Source organism: Trachemys scripta, chromosome 9 (genome assembly GCF_013100865.1).
Source record: "Trachemys scripta elegans isolate TJP31775 chromosome 9, CAS_Tse_1.0, whole genome shotgun sequence".
In the NCBI taxonomy this organism is placed as follows: Eukaryota; Metazoa; Chordata; order Testudines; family Emydidae; genus Trachemys; species Trachemys scripta.
Window position 1 is genome coordinate 54,172,212 of NC_048306.1, and position 19,972 is coordinate 54,192,183.

Below are 19,972 nucleotides of genomic sequence, written 5' to 3' on the forward strand. Positions count from 1 at the left end.
GCCCCTGGGCGGGGTCCGGAGCGCGGCAGCCCCGCCCTGGACTGGCCGGCCGGGGGGGGGGCCTGCTGGCCGGGCCCCCGCGCGGCGGGGCGGGCGCTGGGCGGAGCCGGGCGGGCTGGCCGGGCTCTGCCCGCGGCGCTCGCTGCCCTGTGGCGCGGGGGACGCTCCCCGCTGGCGGCTCGGCTCAGCCCGGCTCGGCGGCGCCATGAGCGGGGCGGCGGCCGGGAAGAGCGAGAAGCGGGACGAGGCTCAGGCGCTGGCCCGCAACTGCGCGGGGAGACCCGACTTCCAGCCCTGCGCCGGGCGCTCGCTCTGCGCCACCCACAGCCACGGCCGCTGCTTCCGCCTGCACTGGTGCTGCCACCTGGGCTGGTGCCACTGTGAGTGCGGGCGGCCGGGGTCGGAGCGGGGGGAGGGGGGCAGTTGGACGCTGTGGGGCGTGGGCCGGGGTCGGAGCTGGGACTAAGGAGTAAGGCCGCGCCCCCCTGCTTGAAGCAGTTACTGTCAGATGCAGGGTTTACAGTTTGGTTCAATGGCTCTTAGCATCCCTTGCTGTACAAATTGTTCCAGCGCCATTGGCGGGGGTGGGAGCGGGGCTGGTGAGGGGGTTGGGATGGAGGGGGCTGTCACGGGGTGGTGGTGGCCAGGAAGGGGGCTGTCACGGGGGGGTTGGCTAGGGAGGGGGGTGGCTAGGAAGGGGGCTGTAACGGGGGTCTCTCACGGGGTGGTGATGGCCAGAGAGGGGGCTGTCACGGGGGGTTGGCCATGGAGGAAGCCAGAGTGGTGCTGGCTTGGGGGAAGGGGGTTGTCTGGGTTGGAGCAGGACTGTCATGAGAAGGTTGGCCAGGGAGGGGGCCATGGCTAGAGCGGAGGTGGCATGGGGCAGGGGAGATGGTTGACTGGGGAAGGGGACTGGGACTGGAGTAGGGCAGGGGTGGGGTTGGGCTCAGAGTGGGGCCTGGGTGGGGTTTGACTGGGGGAGGGATCAGGGCTGGTGCAGGGTGGGAGTTGGTCAGTGCAGGGTCAGAGAAGGGCACAGGGTGGGGCACTGCGCTTGGGCTGGGGACACATTCAGTGGCCTTGACCCTGGTGCTGATCCAGGCAGGGGAGGTTGTGGAGGTAGGTATTGGCTGTGCCCCATTCCAGGATGGGCTTTGTGCCCTTCCCTGGTCTGGCTGAGCCTGCTCGGACCTGGTGGTGGCCATGAGTGAAAAGGCGGTTGCTGGTCTGTGGTCCTTGTCCTCTCCTCACCATGGCACTGTGCGAGTGATGGCACAGGGTGGTGCCTGTGTGTTCCGGACAAGGACTTTGGCCCAGACCCTGAAGACCCTGATCAGAGAATCGAGCCTAGATTTTAAAACTGAGCCTGGTGCAGACTGGGACTGAGCTGTGCGAGTTAGTCAGTGTTGTGTGTGCAGAGTGGGGAAATCAAGGTAGCCCCCCCTTTGCTGAAAGCTTGGGGAGCAAGCAGCATACCCCTACAGCTGTCCCTCTTCTTTGTATCATGCGCTCCACCTGCTTCAACAACTGCCTTTGTCAATTCACTGTTTGAATTCAGCAGTTGAAACTGGAAATAAAAATTTTTAAGGGTGAGTGTAATTAACCAGTAAAACAGATTTCTTAGAGGCGTGTAAATTCTCCATCATTTTGAGTCCTTAAATCAAGGCTGGGTGTCTTTCTAAAAGACATGCAGTAGTTCAAAAGTGGGTTGTTGGTCTAGATGCAAGAATTCTGGGGTAAAATTCTATGGCTAGTGAGGATTGGACTGCTGGTCTTAAAATTCATTAAATACTTATACAGTGCAAGCATTGATCAGTGAGGCTTAGAGTTTATGTATATCACTATTGAGTCTTTGTGATATTTAAGGATCTCCACCTTAACTTGATATAAAATGGGAATTAAGACCAAATAAATTATTTCCATAGTTAGGTGTCCAAAAAATGAACACCTTGGTTTGAACTTATTCATGCATTCTTTAATTGTAAAGTATTCATAATTTTATTTTATAAATGTAAAGTTTTTGGTATTCCAAGGATAAATTTTGGGGGAATTGCATTTTGAGATATGGTAATGGGGAGACATTCTGTCAGTAACACTGACTATATGGAAGAAAGTGGATAACATTTGTGTCATATTACTTTTCTGCACTTTCCCTCACATTTTGACTGGTATAGTTAGTGAGTTTTTCAGTATAATTTGTATCTATCTGAGGCTGGTCAAAAAGTAAATTTCATCAGTATGCTATGACCATTTGTTTATTTTTTTAACTTAGGGCAAAGTTACAAGAAAAAGTTAACATTACTTATGAAGGCTCAGGTTAATGTTCCAAGAACCTGGCTAAAGATTTTGGCCCTCCTCCTCTGAGTACGCTAGAAAGGGACACCAAATTTGTCAAACCCTATACTCTCCTGGGTGCATCTCTTGTGTACGTAAATGGTGTGAAAACTTTTCTATTACAAGGACAGACCATATTTTACTGTACCACAGTACGTTAAGAAGAGGGGATGGGTCACACATGTCCAATAATGTGCAATAGAGTTTAGCAGCTGCTAATAATAATAATAATTAATAAAATGTTCTCTTTAAAATGCAGATTTTTTTTATTGGTGCATTAAGCAAGCAGGTCAGGGGATCTCTAGCATAGGTGCCAACTTTTCCCAGCTCCGGTGGGTGCTCAACCCCCAGCCCCGACTCCACCTCTGCCTTGCCCCCTCCGACCCCTGCCTTGCCCCCATTCCAACCCTTTCCCCAAAGTCCCCACCCCAGTTCTGCCCCCTCCATGCCCCTATTGGACTTCTTCCCCAAATCCCCACCCTGGCCCCGCCTCTTCCCCGAGAGCGCCACGTTCCCTCTCCTCCCCCGTCCCTCCCAGTGCTTGCCGCTGCGAAACAGCTGTTTCGCGGGGGCAAGCGCTGGGAACTAGGGGGAGAAGCAGAGCTGTGGGGTGCTCAGGGGAGGAGGCAGAGTGGAGGTGGAGGTGAGCTGGGGCGGGTGGGGAGCTGCCAGTGGGCGCAGAGCACGCACCAATTTTTCCCTGGGCTGCTCCAGCCCTGGAGCACCCACGGAGTCGGTGGCTATGATCTCTAGGAAATTGGCATTTTGTCATAAGGTGAATCTCACTAATAACTTCCTCCCCAAAGCATTTAATTCCTGGAAATACCCATCACATATGCAAGCACATTTCCCCACAACCCCTCCAGTCAAGCACGTCTCTAGTAGCAAAAATATGGTGGATCTTAACTGGAGTCATCATCAGAGCCACACAAAGGTTTTGGGAACCTGGGACAAAATGAGAAACTGAGGGCCCCTCACCCGTCCAAAAAAAAAAAAAAATTATCATGGAAATGAAAGAGTTTAAGAAGAGGGGAGGAGAATGAGGGGCACAGAGTGGGCCTAGGCCTGTGGGGTCGCTTCCCTCCATGCTGGGATGGGGGGCCAAGGAGGATGGGCGGGGAGTCAGAGAGGACCCAGGCCTGTGGGGATGCTGCCCACCCTGCTGGGATGGTGGGTCTCTGCCTTGTGTGTTGCCAGGGGCTGCTCTTGGTCCTATCTTTCCTTGAGCTCCAGCCCCACTGCTGGTGGGAGCGGTATCCCTGACTCTACTTCTACATCCAGGCTCTTGGCCTGGCAGATTGCCTCAGGATCTGGTGCGATGAAGCCAGTGATTGCAATGGTGGGTCAAACGTGAGTGGCGCTGCAATCTGTGACCCTGTGCGCCAGGTCGCAATGCCTCTGGCTCAAATTTAGCCTACTGATTCCTTTGTCATTTTGGGGGGCAGGAGTAAACTGCCTCTTTTGTCCCACTCCAGGTGGTCCTGGTTACTATTTGTTTATCTTGAGCCAGAAAAGTTGCTTTCCCAGTTCTGTTTTTTTGATACTTTCAACCAGCCTTGCAAATAGATTGTTTTCCATCTACAGAAAATACAATATGTTCATGTCCCAGCTTATGCTATTAAAGGAAGCTTTTGTGCTTTACAGGAAGATTCACCGTAGTTGTTTTCCTTTATCTTACAACTTCTATATTTTTTTTCTTTGTATTTTTGTGCAAATGCATTTTTAAAGATCCTCCTTCCTCCTAAAATATTAATGGGATCAGTCTATTGATCATAGCAAAACTGTTTCTCTTTATGAGACTCTGTCCTGTCAGAAAAGCATTGCTGGGTTTCAGGCTGTCAGCCAGAAAAATTGTTGTTTCTTACAGTGGTTGTGCCCATGAGGGTTGATAAATTGCAGCACAAACCACTTAGCATTTTATCTCTAGCACTGTTCAAGCTGCAGGTTTTGTGTAAAGGGAGGAGCAAAAAGTGACAATCCTGAAAAGTATATGTGGTGGCTCAAGAAAGTGGAAGTCTTTCTATAAATAAAATTTAAATTTAAAACTTGGTTTTGGAAATCCAGATGTATCACAAACAATACTTTTTTTTCCTGACTGTATAGTTGTTATACATGTTCAATCTTACTATACAGTTCCTCTCTCTTGGTGTTTTCCATGTCTTTCTTCTGGTCTCAAGTGGGCCTATTCCATTTTATATTGTATCAATGGTATTGACATTGGGTGGGGGGAGTGAGCCAAGGTTTTGAGTTTTTTCAATCTCCCTTCTGACCTGCTCTTGATTTTGGAAACAGTATCATCCTTCATATTAAGTATAACCAAACATGGTTCTGGAAGGAGTCTCTGTATAGGTTCCCGACTATAGCTCCAAGGAATTATTTTTTGACTAATTTGTGCAGGTTTGTTTGCAGTCACAATATTCCTATTACAGATCTTGGCTAGTGGAATTGAACTTTTGCTAAATGTGACAAGTGTTCTTCAGTAGAGCTGGCCGAATTTTTTTTGGTGAATAGTAAATTTGCTGAAAAATGCAGTTTCAGGGTGACCAAAGCTTATTTGCAGATTTGGCAAAGAGTTTCAGCCAAAGAAAAAACGAGGATTTTTTTTTCAAAAACGTCAAAAGAAGATTGTACATCTTCAAAACAAACCATTTCAACATTTTGGTTTGAAAACATTGATTCGAATTAACCTGAAGAAATTTTTTTTGGTTTTCATTTTGGCAAGAAAAACAGAAGAAAATGAGTTTGGGTTCCAAACAAACCAAGTCTTGGGTTTTTTGGGGAGGAGGTGAGGGTGGTTGGCCATCAAACCAAAACATTAATTATTTGTGCAGCTGTATATATCATCCTCTTCTAGCCTACCTTCCCCTTCATGATTTTTTTGTCTTTTCCAATCTAGTTCATATTTTCACTTGCTTTGAATGAATGCTTCACCTTTTCCTGTCTATAATTCTACTTATTAGCTTTCTTTTTTTCCTCTGGAGTAGGAATACTTTTTATATTTAGTGGTATTTTAACACTGCTATGTGAAAATAGAGTTTTGAGCACTTTTGGGTTGGGAATATAAGAACAGCCATATTGGGTCAGACCAAAGGTCCATCTAGCCCAGTATCCCATCTTCTGACGGTGGCCAATGCCAGGTGCCCCAGAAGGAATGAACAGAACAGGTAATCATCAAGTGATCCATTCCCTGTTGTTGTGAAGGGACTTAGGTGTAGCCAGTCATGTCACAGCTTGGCAATAACATGGTTCTTTCTTTACAAAGTGTTATTGCCTGGCTTTGCTCTGCAGGAGTGAATCCCATTTTAAACTCTCTCTGATCCAGGGCCTGTTTTGGAGGCGAGGGAGGCCAAACTCTCCCACTACCTAAGAAGTTTTTGTTTATTTCAGGATGTCTTATTTCAGTTGGCCATGTTATTGGCTGAAGCATAGTAGTATGTAATCATCCAATTACAGAGTGTATCACAATGCGTACGCACATGGGGGGCAAATTGAAGTTGCACAGACAACCTTAATTCTGGTATTTCCTCACTTTGAGTGCTTGACTTTGCAACCTTAACATAGTAATTTTTGTCTGTAAGTTCCTAACTTTTTACAGATGCAAACTGAAAAGAAAAATTCCGTCATCTGGAACCATATTGGTTCCTATATGGGTCATCGGCAGGGTTGCGACCTTTAGAAGTATAGCACAGATCTCTACCACTTTAGTTAACGGGTTAACTGATAGCAGTAGTAAGCTGTAATCCTCTAGGTGGCCCACCCACTAGAGGATGAAGGGACATTTTTGCCACAGGGTTACACAGCTATATGCTGACAGCAGAGAAATAGTGAGACTTGGGGATAGTGGGTTAAATTCTAGATTCTGGAAGAAAGTGTGCTCTAGTGGTTGTAGCCTTTTTGCCTCTCCTGCAACACTGCCCCTCCCCCCTGGGTTCTGATCCTGCCCTGTCTTCCTTGCTCCTATCCACACCTTCCCCCAAACCCATCTCCATCCCTTAGCGTGCCTGGGTACCAGCAGAGTGGGCACTGAAAGAGAGATGTTCTCCCTGCTCTGTTTCTATCTGGTGCCACAGTGGTCCCTGGCAGCCAGGAGGAGCAGTTGCAGGAAATGTCCTGCTCAGCCCTTGCAGTGCTGGGCTGCATGCACAGTCACACTGTGCAGATCATATGTGTTCAGTCCAATCAGCACACAGGAGCTATGTGAGGATGGAACATGCTCAATGCACATGGAATCTTCTGAGAATTTAGCTGCCAGCCTTTAACAAACCTCTACTGAGCATGTGCAAACTATTTTTGGTTGTGGTTTTTTTGGGAGGTTTATAATTGGCAAAATTCAGATGGATTTTCACACGGATGGCAAAAGGCACAGCTTCAAACCATGGAAGTGCTAGAATTTCTCCATGAAACAGTTGTAAGAGTTCTTTAATATGGGGAAAACATTGCCCTCTTACATTGTTCTCAGAAACAGATGAACCATTTTTGCTGAAATGTTAAATAAATAAACCAGAGGCAACCTGGTATTGTAAAGTTTGGCAAAGTTATAAACAACTGAAATCAGGGATATATAATGGCAAGTGTTAGATAACTGTAACTTGAGTTGCCTGTGAAAAAGACTTCTTCAAGAACTCATTGCCAAAGGTGTTTCAGCTGCACGGGAGAGATTTCCGACTGTTCCCCCTTTAGTTGTGCTGGAAAAGATCTTTAGAGTAATCAAACATTTTTGTACATAATTTGTGTCATAATTTATAATCTCATTTTTTATAGCAATAATCAAACATTTTTGCTGCTCTTCTTTTAAATACTAAGGAGACTTTGAAATTTATTTCCCTCTTTAAGCAATCCCAATTACACACACAGTTTCTGATGTTTAATTTCTTGAAAACTGGGTCCAATTTGACTTTTCCCCTCATCTTTCTCATGCCATTTTCAGTGCTAAGAATTTGTCTTTGTATACTGCTTTATCAGCACAAAGGGATGTGAGCTATAAAAAGAGTGAGGGGAAACACAAAAATAAGGCTTATAATGGAAAGCTGCCTAAGTCTTTAAATATAGGGTTCACTGCTGTGACAAGATACAGTTAGTAATAATCCTTCATTAACAAGCTACACATTATGACTTAAAAGATCCCTTCCATACCTGATTTCTGTGACTGTTAAACTTAGCAGGTGAGCAGAAGTTGTTCCTGCATAGTGAATGTATGTAGGAAATATAGATTTCCCTAAAATTGAGTATCTTTTCCCTGTCTATATTTTTAAAGACTGATGGTCATCTCTTCTCTTCTGATAAACTAAGTAAACTCATAGGTTTAAGGCTAGACAAGGCAAATATGATCATGTAGTCTGACCACCTGCATAACGTGGACTGTAGAATTTCACCCAGTGAATTCTTGCATCAAGCTAATAATGTGTAGTTGAACTAGAGCATCTCTTTTGGACCTCAAGTGATGGGCGAATCCACCACATCCCTAGATGAATTGTTTCAATAGCTAATTACCCTCCCTGTTAAAATTGTACATTTTATTTCTGACATGCACAGGGTGGGTGAGATAATATCTTTTATGGGACCAACTTCTGTTGGTGAAAGAGAGACACTTACACTGAGCTCTTCTGGCCATTTTATTTTATTTCTAGTCTGAATTTGTCTAGATTCAGTTTAAAGCCATTAAATTTGTTTGGGTCTTTGTCTGCCAGATTAAAGAGTTCTCTACTATCAGAAATCTTCCTATGTAGATACTTATTCACCATGATCATGTACTTTGTGCAAAGAAGAATTCACATGATAAACTGGATTAATTTTCAAATCCAATTTAAAATGGTGTATCTGGAAGTAATGGTGCAGAAACACTTAGATGCTAGGGTGATGAATGCTATATAAAGCCTGTAAGAGATAGAAAAGAGGAGTTTTACCAGTTAATATCATAGAAATGTTCGTAAAGACAACTTGATGCCTAGAGTAGCATAAAGGTTGCTTCTCTCCCCATATTAATGGCCTTTCATCTCATTTTGAATATAGTATAGTAACTTAATTTTACCAAAGAGAATAAAAATGAAATAGAATGACATCTTATTTCTATTCTCATATACAACTCTAAGGGCTACTACTAGATGTCTACTGTTTCTACTGTACTACTTTTGATATTGGTATACCATTTTAGATCTAGAACACATCCTGTTAGTTGCTTTGAAAGTTTAGTCCCAAAATCACAAAATATTAAATCTGTATAGCTGCAAGATGACCCAAATATACAGAATTTATCAGACTGCGGAGAAACATTGATAGGTTTAAAAGAACCTTCTGCATTGAATTTTGATATCTTAACTTTGAATTTGGGTAACCTTTAGAAAATTGTAAATATGTTTACAAAATTTTTAATATTGCTTTGTAGGAATAGGCAAAAAGCAGGCTTTAAATTCAAAGTCAAATGCCTATTGCAGGGTTAATTCTTCTGTCAGCTACAGTATTGAACAGAAATTGTTACTCGCTTTTCTCCAAAGTTCCTATGAAAGGGAGACTTATACACCAAAAAATTTCCCACCAGATGAAAACTATTAGTTACTCTACATGAAGGTGAAACTGCATCACCTGCTCTCTCCTGCCTTTGAGGAGCTCAGGCTCACAGAGAGTGTCCCTTTCCCCTAAAGTCAGTGGCCTGATGGTCTTTAAGAGCCCTGGAAAAATTATTCATCTCATATATATAATTGTGATCAAAGGGCTAAGTGCCTGTTTTTGTGGGTCCAGATCAAGACTTGCCATAGGTTTCTTGTTGGAGCTGTGGATATTTCAGGTGGGAATTTGCACTGCCAAAGGAAAAATACAGTAAGATTGTTTCCCCTTAGCGGATGTCAGTTTTCCATATCCTGGAACAAACTTTAATTCTCCAAGGAGTTTTAGGAGTATTAATTGAAGAAGATACTCACTCTTGAGTCCATGCTCCTAATCAGAGCTCAAAGTTCTAATCCTTGATTCCAGCAAGTGACATTGTGCCACCACTCTTGTAGTGGAATGAGTGATAGGTGGCATTGGGCATTGTTGTACTTGCAGTACAGATGGGGTGCAAGACTCTCCCTTCTGGAACAAACAGATTTGGTACTTTCGAGCTATTCGAGGGTTCCCCCATCAGGCTCACTTGAGGAGTATAAACCCAAGTGTGTGTGATTTCAGTGCAACGTGAACTAAGTTCCCTCTAAGCTGCATGGCCGCACAGCAAGCTATCAAGGGCTGCGCAGATGGGGAGAGGTGCCTCTCCCCCGGCCCCAGCCCCGGAGCTGCTGCGGCCCGGGAGAGGCGCCTCTCCTCTGGCCCCGGAGCTGCCTGCACCCCAAACCCCTCATCCCTTGCCCCACCCCAGAGCCCACACCCCCAGCCAGAGCCCTCACCTCTCTGCACCCCAAACCTCTGCCCCAGCCCTGAGACCCCTCCCACACTCTGAACCCTTCAGCCCCACCACTGCCACACATCACCTCCATATTGGTGCACATAACATTCATTCTGCACATGGATGTAAAAAATTAGAGGGAACATTGATCCTGAAGCATCCTGAGTCTTGTCGGCTCAGCTGGATGTTTTGAGGCTGTTAAACTGCACCTTTAGGATGTATCATAATGGCGGGCCTGTGCCAGAGTGATCTGCACTGACAGGCCTACATGGGAGTTTTGAGGCTAGCACTCTGAAGGTTTTTGCCCTCAAGGCTTTCAAAGTTGGCACTGTGTTAGACTTACTGGACACGCTGTGGACAGCTTTCAGGAGCTCCCCACAGAACCTGAACACCAATGGCAGTAGCTGATCCCAGAACTCATTGTTCGCCCAAGCCACCACCAAACAGAGTTGGGTTTGTCCATGAGGGATTATTTCTTAAAACATTTATATTTCATTTCCTGCTAATTTACATATGCTGACTTGCAGACCTTTGTATCAGTACAATCTTATGATTTAGCAGAAGTATACAAATGACTTGGTAAGACGCACCAGCATTTTGTTTTTTCTTGGAGATAAAAATAAAACAAACTTCAACTGTGTAATTCTGAAGGTGTGGATTTCAGGCTCCATTGTTGTTTCTACTACATATTGTGAGTTTATATAAATTAATTTAGAAAATTGCTGCTAATGTATCTGTTTTCAGGTAGTCTAGAAAATATGTCCCCCCTCCCCATGTTGTAGTATTTATGCATTTTAAATCTTTTTTTATGTTTTTACTGATAACTAAGTAAATTTGGAATACATACCAGATGTCCCTTCATGAAGTTTTGCCAATATTCCAGTATGTTAGTGTACTCACATATTAAGTACATACCCTTTCTCTCTTCCCCCCCCCCCCCCCGCCCCAAGCCTGTCTGAGTGTGGCAACTAGGGGTTGTTTATAGTGTATCTGTTCTTTAGTTTAGGCAATTTAAAAGGTGTTATGTATGCATGATTTATATAAGATTCCAGAATTATCATCTGTCTGTCACTCTGAAATCTAAAATGTCTGATTCAGTGTGAAGCGATGGAAACAGCTATAAGCATGGCTAAGAGCTCTTTTTGTTCAGCATATTCAGGTTCAATCATCACTGGGATTGGCTGTCTGTTACTATCCCGTTTTTAAGTTCTCAGCCGTTTTGACTTTATGAATTATATCTGTGTGGTGTACACTGTACAGCTACAGTAAAGCATGTGTTTGTGCCATGTATCTATGCCAATGCCTTGACCATTGAGATATCAGTGGTAACTCAACCAATCACCACCCTTACTCTACAGTTAATTTGCATGCATCAGTTTCATTTGTTGTATGAGGAAGACTACACGGATGGTGGATTACTTGACCCAACTGCAACAGTTCTTCAAAAACATATATAGCTCCTTACCACAGCACCCCGTCATCATCCACACAGTTCAACACAAAATCTTCCTCCTAATCTTCTAGCCTCCACAAAGAGGCTGTTGCTTAATCTGATGACTGACTAAACTCCAGTGTAATGTGGAGCAATTATAGTTCTTGGAGGATTGTTTGGTTACCTCAATCTTTGTTTGAAAAAATAGTTTGAGAATATAGCTCCTTGGTCCCAGGGTATGTATAGTTTTTCATCTGCTATTCCAATATGTTTGGATTTCAAAGGACCCACCTCCCATTCAGGCACCAAAATATAAGTAGCCAGATTTTCAAAAGAGCTCTGTATCCACTGGGCTGAGCTCTTCTGAAAATCTGGCCGTAAGTGTCAGAATGGGAGGTTTTGGGTGCTGAGCTCTTGAAAATGTGCCCCTCCCCCCCAGTCTAGACTATAGCTCTTCTTTAAGTCTTTGAAGGAATAAAAACCTTGACCTGATACAGTAATAGATATAAAGCAGACCCCCACCCCCACTAGACTAATTTTTCTTCAAGGCTAAAGTGAAGCCATGATAATTTCTAAAGGCTCAGTATTGAAATTCCACTTTATCATCTTGGCAATGTCACTCCCTTGCCCATTACAACCTAACTCTGCCTAAAAGTCCTCAATGGTTCTAAGAGCTTTAGTCGGCATTTTCTTTAAATGTTTGTACTTTGGCACTGTCCTCCTTTGTGTGTGCTACCACTCTGATTTATTTGTCAGCATACTTGATCATAGTTGAATTTGCATACACCAGCCCACGCACACAGACTCTTGTGTAGGCGTCAGTTCTTGTTCAGCAATACAAACAGGCTCAGGTATATAAGGGAGCCTGCTTGCAGGTGGAGGCATGTGCAATCAAAACTTTTTAAGAAGGTAGGATTGCTTCAATAATGCATGCTTCCCCACTGTGATGGAAGTAGCTCTGTAGACAGCTGGAAGTACTCCACAATTACAAGTTGAGTACAATTGTTGGGAAATTGGGTCTCTGAGCTTTTTGTCTCTTATAGGCATTGGAAAAGTCCCTGCTGTTACTAGGAATGAAGTTTTAATCAATCTGATTCAAACTCTGTAGAGTAAATAGAGGCTCTTGGAACTGAGCAATCCATAAAGAAGTAGGTTGATCGCTGCTTTTTTTTTTTTTTAAACTTGCTGATGCTGTTCGTAGCCTTTCTTGGCTTTTCTGGTACTGGCTGTGTTTCTGTGAACTCTTTTCAGATTCACATTTAACAAAGACTTTGAATATCTGTTGCTCTATGATTTAAAGTTTGAGGCATGGTTTTGTTTTCCACTAGTTTCGTATTCGTGCCTAAAAACGATATGCTATTTAAATGGAGTTGTGTATGTTATTGATACTGTCCTTTATACTGAGCTTGACTTGCCTCATTGAATTCCATTTCAATTGACACTTTTTATGCTAATAGGGTTAACCTAGACTACTTAATTTGAAGGACATTATGTAAAGTCTCTTACTGGAAAGGGTTTGAGAGCTAAAAACAAATATTAAGAAAGGAAAAGTCTAGAGCCACAGAGTTGTAGTTTTAAAATCTTAACAGAATGAGGCTCCAGGTGCCAGTATATCTTTGTTACATGTATACTTAAAGACCTGACATGGGATAGTATGTGTGGTATAAAGACCAGATAGTCTTTGATAGAGTATTTTTGCTTTTCTCATAAATTGTAAGGTCAGAAGGGACCATCATGATCCTCTAGTCCACAGAACCTCACCCATCCATTCCTGTAATAGACTCATAACTTCTGCCTGAGTTGCTGAAGCCCTCAAATCATGATTTGATTTCAAATGACAGAGAATCTGCTATTTACACCAATTTAAACCTTCAAGTGACTCATGCCCCCGCTGCAGAGGAAAGTGAAAACCCCACAGGGTCTTTGGCAATCTGACTGGAGGAAAATTCCTTCCTGACCCCAAACATAGCGATCAGTTAGATCCTGAGCATGTGGGCAAGACCCACCAGCCAGACTCCTGGGAAAGAATTCTCTGTAGTAACTCAGAGCCCTCCTCATCTAGAGTCTCATCTCTGGCCGTTAGAGATAGTTGCTGCTAGCAGTCACAGATCAGCTACATGCCATTGTAGGCAGTCTCATCATACCATCCCCTCCATAAACTTATCAAGCTCAGTCTTGAAGCCAGTTAGGTTTTTTGCCCCCACTGCTCCCCTTGGAAAGCTGTTCCAGAACTTCACTCCTCTGATGGTTAGAAACCTTCATCTAATTCCAAGCCTAAACTTGTTGATGGCCAGTTCATATTCATTTGTTCTTGTGTCCACATTGGCACTTAACTTAAATAACTTCTTTTTCTCCCTGGTATTTATCCCTCTGATGGATTTATAGAGAGCAATCATATCTTCCCTCAGCCTTCTTTTGGTTAGGCTAAATGGGCCAAGCTTTTTGAGTCTCACCTCATAAGTTAGATTTTCCATTCCTCTGATCATCTTAGTAACCCTTCACTGCACCTGTTCCATTTTGAATTAATCTTTCTTAAACGTGGGAGACCAGAATTGAACACAGTATTCCAGATGAGGTCTCACCAGTGCCTTGTATAACAGCAATAACACTTCCCTGTCTGTACTGGAAATATCTCGCCTGATGTATTCTAGGACTGCATTAGTCTTTTTTCACAGCTGTATCACAATGGTAGCTCATAGTCATCCTGTGATTGACTAATACACCGAGGTCTTTCTCCTCCTCTGTTGCTTCCAACTAATACGTCCCCAGTTTATAGCAACAACTCTCGTTAATCCCTGAGTGCATGAACTTGCACTTTGCACTATTAAATTTTATCCCATTTCTATTATTCCAGTTTACAAAGCGATACAGATCTTTTTGTATGATATTCCAGTCCTCCTCCATGTTGGCAATCCCTCCCAACTTCGTGTCATCTGCAAATTTTATTAGCACGCTCCCACTTTTTGTGCCAAAGTCATTAATAAAAATGTTAAATAAGATTGGTCTCAAGACTGATCCCTAAGGAACTCCAGTAACCTCCCTCCAGCCTGACAGGTCACCTTTCAGTATGACCTGCTGTAGTCACCCCTTAAATTAGTTCCTTATCCACCTTTCAATTCTCATTTTAATCCCCATCTTCTCCAGTTTAACTAGTAATTTCCCCTGTTATCTTCTAGCTGCTTACAAATTGGTTGTTAAATCATTTGTTCTAGTATCTTTCTAGATATCGAAGTTAGGCTGACCGTTCTATAATTCCCCAGATCCTCTTTGTTCTCCTTTTTAAAGATAGGTACCATGTTTGCCCTTTTCCAGTCTTCTGGGACCTCTCTCTTCCTCCATGAATCTGAAAGATAATAGCTAATGGTTAAGATTGCTTCAGCTTGTTCCTTAAGTATCCTAGGTTGAATTTCATCAGACCCTGCCAACTTGAATACATTGGACTTATCTAAATATTCTGTTCTTTCCCTGTTTTGGCTTTCATTCCTTCCACCTTCTTGTTAATATTAATTGTGTTGAGTATCTGATCGCCATTAACCTTTTTAACAAGGACTGAAGCAAAATGGGCATTAAACACCTTGGCCTTCTTGATGTTATTAGCTCTCCTTTCCCACTAAGTAAAGGACTAACACTTTTCTTTGTCTTTCTCTTACTCCTAAAGTAGGGGTAGTCAATTATTTTTTGTCAAGATCCAAATTTCTTGGTCAAGATATAGCCAAGGTTCAGACTCCAGAGAAAATAACACAAAAAACCCAATGATGATAAGTAAATAAAAAGATTTGGGGTCCATTCAAAAGTGTTTGGCAGTCTGGATTTGTCCTGCAGTCTGCCTATTAACTACCCCTGTCCTAAGGTATTTAAAGAACCTCTTCTTATTACCTTTTCTGTCCCTTGCTAGTTGTAACTCATTTTGTGCCTTAGTCTTTCTGGTTTTGTCCCCACGTGCTTGTGCTATTCTTTTGTTCTCCTTAGCAATTCATCCATGTTTCCACTTATTACAGGATTCCTTTTCAGGTCATTAAAGAGCTCCTGATGGAGCCATATTGGCCTCTGACTGTCCTTTCTATCTTTCCTATGCATTGGGATAGTTTGCAGTGGTGCCGTTAATACTGTCTCTTTAAGAAACTGCCGTCTCTCCTTGATCTTCTCTGTTGCTTAGATTTTCTTTCCATGGGATCTAACCTACAAGTTCTCTGAGTTTGCTAAAATCTGCTTTTTTGAAGCCATTTTTCTTCTTCTGCCGTTCTCACTCCTTCCTTTCCTTAAAATCATGAAATCATCATTTCATGATCACTTTCACCCAAATTGTCTTCCACCTTCAGATTCGCAACCAGTTCCTCTCTGTTGGTTAGAGTCAAGTCTAAAATGGCTGCCTCCCCAATTGCTTCCTCCACTTTCTGAAACAAAAAGTTGTCCCCAATCCATTCTAAGAACATTTCCAACGGATATCTGGGTAGTTAAAGTCCCCCCATTACTACCAGGTCTTTTATCTTGGATATGTCTGTCGCTCTTGTACTTCGCGTTGCTTAATAACGTCACTACATAATTTTCAAAACTGTTGCTTTAATATTTGAAAAGTATTCTGTCAATATAAAAGACCTTATAAACTAAGTGTGATTATTTTTTTAACCATGCAACCAATAATCTTACTATTTAGTTGTAATATACACTTTTATTATACACCATGCCATAAATAGTCTTGCTGTTTTGTTGTTACAGGCACTTTTATTATTTGTTCATTGGGCATAAAGGACTGTTGGTGCTAGAATAATTTGTGTAACCTGTAAGTTTTTTTAAACTAGCACATTTTTTTAATGATTGCTACTAACATCTTCAATTATTAACAGCGAAATTTCTGAAAAAAGAAAAATCTTTTCAACATTTATGCTGTGGGTTACTTTTCCTTAATTGGGCCAATGAACACAAAATGGTCATGTTCAAATTCTGTTCCATTTGCACTAATGCAGTCTTAGTTCACAGCATTTCAGCAGCATGATTAAATAAACTGTGTTCATTTAAATATGGACAGTCAGGATAATATTTATTCAAATGTTGTAAAATTCTTCTGTGAAAGCCATGTCCACCAATCCTTACCTTAGGGTGGTGCCTTCCTTACAGTACCTTCAGGGGTGTGATGGGCCCAAGGCATGGTCCATCAGGTACAAGTAGCTGTTGTAGTTAACTCCAGTAGTGTGGTATGCTGCTTTTCAGTTGGAAATGTATGTTTCAGCAGTGGTGAAACCTCAGATTTCTGGACAAGGATATTTGTAGTTTAGAAATGCAAAGAATTCTGTAGTTGCTACAACATGTGCCCCGCACATGTGCGCGCACACCATCACTGCTTCCCAAATTTTTTACTAAGGCGACCCACCAACTGCATTTTGTCGTGCGTGTGAGAGAGAGAGAGAGACCCACAACCCTAATCCTGGCCCGATGCAGAGGGAAAGACAGGTTGGAGGTGGGTTGGAGAGCAAACATGCCCTGCACTCATCCCCACAGTGGTAGGTCTTGTCCTACAGGGCTGGGACCAGCTCCAGGCATTGCAGTCAGGCACACGGGGTTGCAGTGTCTGAGTGGTGCACCAAGTCACAACAGTTGGAATGGGGAGCCAGGCCCAGGAGCCATCAATGCAGGTGAGTGTAGGCTCGCTCTCCTAACCACCCCCACCACTCTGGAGGCCTCCCTTCTGCATTGGGCCGGGAGAAGTGTATGTTTGTCTAGGTGTGGGGTCTCAAACACATGGCCCGCCTCCCTGCGACCCGCAGAGCTCCCCGCTCCCCCCCCCCCCCCCTCCCTCCCTCTCCCTGCCCAACCTCCCCTCACCCCCGCCCCCCTGAGTTATTTTATGTGGCAGCTAAGCTCCCCGGGCGCTGCTCCTCAATGTTTGGGGTCGGGTCTCTCCGCCAGCTGCCCCCACCCCCCTTCCGCCGAGTGTCCCTTGGCCTCACTTGCTGACCCCTCACGGCCGGGAGCCTGCAACTCATGCTGACTCCACTCCGCTCTGCCAGCTTCCGGCATCACCTTCTGCCGCAGGGTCCTAGTGCTCCCCTCCGCCAGGGCAGGCTGCCCTTCCCCTGCCCTTCTGCCCTAGTCCTGAGCCTCTTCAATGCCCCGAGCCTCTCCAATGCCCCAAACCCCTCATCCCCAGCCCCACAGCCCTCACCCCTGCACCCCCTCCTATCCCCAAACTCCATCCCAGAGCCTGCACCCAGCACCCAAACTCCATCCCAGAGTCTGCACTCCCAGATACTTTCCCCCATCCAAACTCCCTCCCAGAGCCTTAGGCAGGTGTGAGCAGGTTATGGGCACCACCAAAATTTCTACAAACCTGCCACCCCTGGAAGAGGCAGAGCAGGGGTGGAATGGTGGTGCAGCCCAGTGCAATGGGGGGGGGGGGAGCGGGGCTTTACTGAGTGTATATATTTTATTAAAACCGCTTGGAGGAGGAGGTGGAGAAGAGATGGGGCAGGGTGAGGCCTCATGGAAGGGGTGGAGTGGGGGCAGGGCCAGGGGCAGCGAGGGGGGGGAGTGTCAGTGTTGCAGTCCTCGGGCCAATACACTAGTCCTCATGTGGCCCTCGTGGTCATTTCAGTTTGAGACCCCTGGTCTAGGTCCAGTGTTTGGTCGCCACGTCCTGGTCTGGATTTACCCATCTAGAACCTTTCCATGACCCACTGGTGAGTCAGGATCCACAGTTTGCGAAACATTGCCATGTTCTACAATACCTGGCAGCCTGGTTTTCTGTACATCTCTGGCTAGCATGGACAGGAAAAGAAGATTGTATAAGAGCACTGGCCTGACAGATGCAGAAGGGGACAGCTGTGGTTTCGCCTCAGTGATGTGAATTTACTTACTTCCTGACTTGGAGGGATAACTTAGAGGACAGACAGCATCTCATGCTCTAATGGCAGCCCATACCAATAAGGATGTGAATCTCTAAACCGAGATCTATAATGTGATTTGCCTTGAAAAGAAGATAAAAAGGAGGATAAAAATGACAAGGTTGCAGTAACTTATAAACCCCAAGGAAAAAGCGTGAGATTTTCTGCAAGTGTGTTTGATCCAGACATAAATCTATAGAAGGAATTTATGTGAGAGGACGGGGAGTGAGACTCACAGCAAGTGCAGGAAGAACTGAGGGCAGAGAAGAAACAAAACTAAGGGGTAATATGAAATTACTGAAACTGCAAAATACACTGGGTAAAAAAAGAAATAAGGAATAAGAAGGAAAATGCGGGGGGGGAAGCAATCGTAGGAGAGAGTTCAGCATTACAATAGGAATGAAGGATAAGAGTAGTTTTACAAAAAAAAAATGGAAAGAAATATATGGAAACAAAATCCAGGATCCATAGTTAGATTTTAAACGTTATTTTAATAAAAAAAATTAATTTAGTAGAATTTGTGGGAAAGTGTTCCCCTTTTATGGATATCAAAAAAAGGAGTTAAATGGTAGTGCGATACTTTCTCATGGTGTCTGACAGCAAAGCAACGCTTGAAAACGTATGCATGGTGCACCCAGCTACACTGAGAGGCAGTTTCCTTGTTCCAATGGGTAGACAACTGTTGTTTTGCTTTTGAAAACTACAATTCATAATAGGCTGGTTAAGTTGCCAACACAATTTACAAAATGAGTAGTCAGAATCCAAATGTGTTCAGGAGAACAACCACATGGAGCACTTTAACAGCAAGAGGCAACACCAAGTCACAGAGACACTTCTCAAGGAAACCGCTGATTACCATTTCGCTCACTCATGTCAAGGCTTTTAAGAGCAATAATTTGATCTCTTCCTCTGTCATGTGTCCCACATGGAAACTCAGTTCAGTACTATACTCTTGTAGGCACAACCTCCATTCAGGCCCCAAGGTAAAATTTTCCTTTCCTTTCAAAGGAATAGTTCTAGATGCAATTAATTCAGCTAGTATAGTGTCCGAGCTAGGAATATTGTCAATAGAGCAGGCATACTTTATATTTCCATTAATCCAAAAAAAGTTGTTGTGCAGTAGTTAAGGTTTCTACAGTCACAATGTAACATTGCAGAAGCATGGAAATGAAAAGTTAAGCCACGTACAATTGCACAACCTCTATCCCTCCACCCACAAGCTGCCTCTCTGGTTTCAGTTATCCCTGACCCAGTACTTACCATTATGCCTAGCCTGATATCTCATACATGTACTCTTCTGATACCTCCATAATGGATGAACTAACAATCAATGTACACTTTATTTACAAGGGTAAAATATAGAGGAAGCATATAAAGGAAGGGGAAGATGGATTTGGAGAGGATACATCAATAACAGCATATACTCGCAAAAAACAATCACCAGGGTTGATTTTTTTGGATTCACAAATTCAGTTTATTCCATACTAGTGGGCTCTCTAACGTAGAGGAACCCACATACCTTGATGAAGCATTGCAGCCTGAAGCTGCTTGAGTGTGGTGAGGTGATGAGGGCGCTGATTTGCCCAGGGGGCAAACCTCTGTGGCAGCAACAGGCATTACTTATGTGGGAAAAGACCCCACCCTGGTGTAGGGGGCCCCTCAGTGTTTCCAAGACCAGTTGCTCTCTCCCAGAGTAGTTTGGCAAACCTTTTTCAGGGCAAAATAGGCAACACACCAGGCAGGGGATCACCTATGCTCCCTTCAGATAGATCAGTCTTCCTCTCATCTCCCCTCCAATTGGCTTAGACAGCCTCGCATGCCCCAGGGTTTGCCCAATCACAAGGCTCAACACAATTGGTGAGGTGAGCACATGCTGTTTTCGTCATCTCTCATTTATCCACCAACAAGCTTGCTCCCTTCGTCAGACGTTTTAACCCAGATTACACACACATGAGC

General features: G+C 44.0%; 1 protein-coding gene across 2 annotated transcripts in view; it reads left to right on the forward strand.

Moving 5' to 3' along the window:
- The first annotated feature begins 100 nt into the window (after positions 1-100).
- Positions 101-19,972, forward strand: part of C9H3orf70 (chromosome 9 C3orf70 homolog) — a 39,040-nt gene continuing 19,168 nt past the window's right edge. The window contains exon 1 of one of the 2 annotated variants that reach the window (XM_034781517.1): positions 101-380. In XM_034781517.1, coding sequence (XP_034637408.1) covers positions 206-380 — 175 coding nt within the window. In that variant the 5' untranslated portion in view covers positions 101-205. The remainder of the gene's footprint in view (positions 381-19,972) is intronic. The other variant, XM_034781519.1, reaches the window with a different exon arrangement.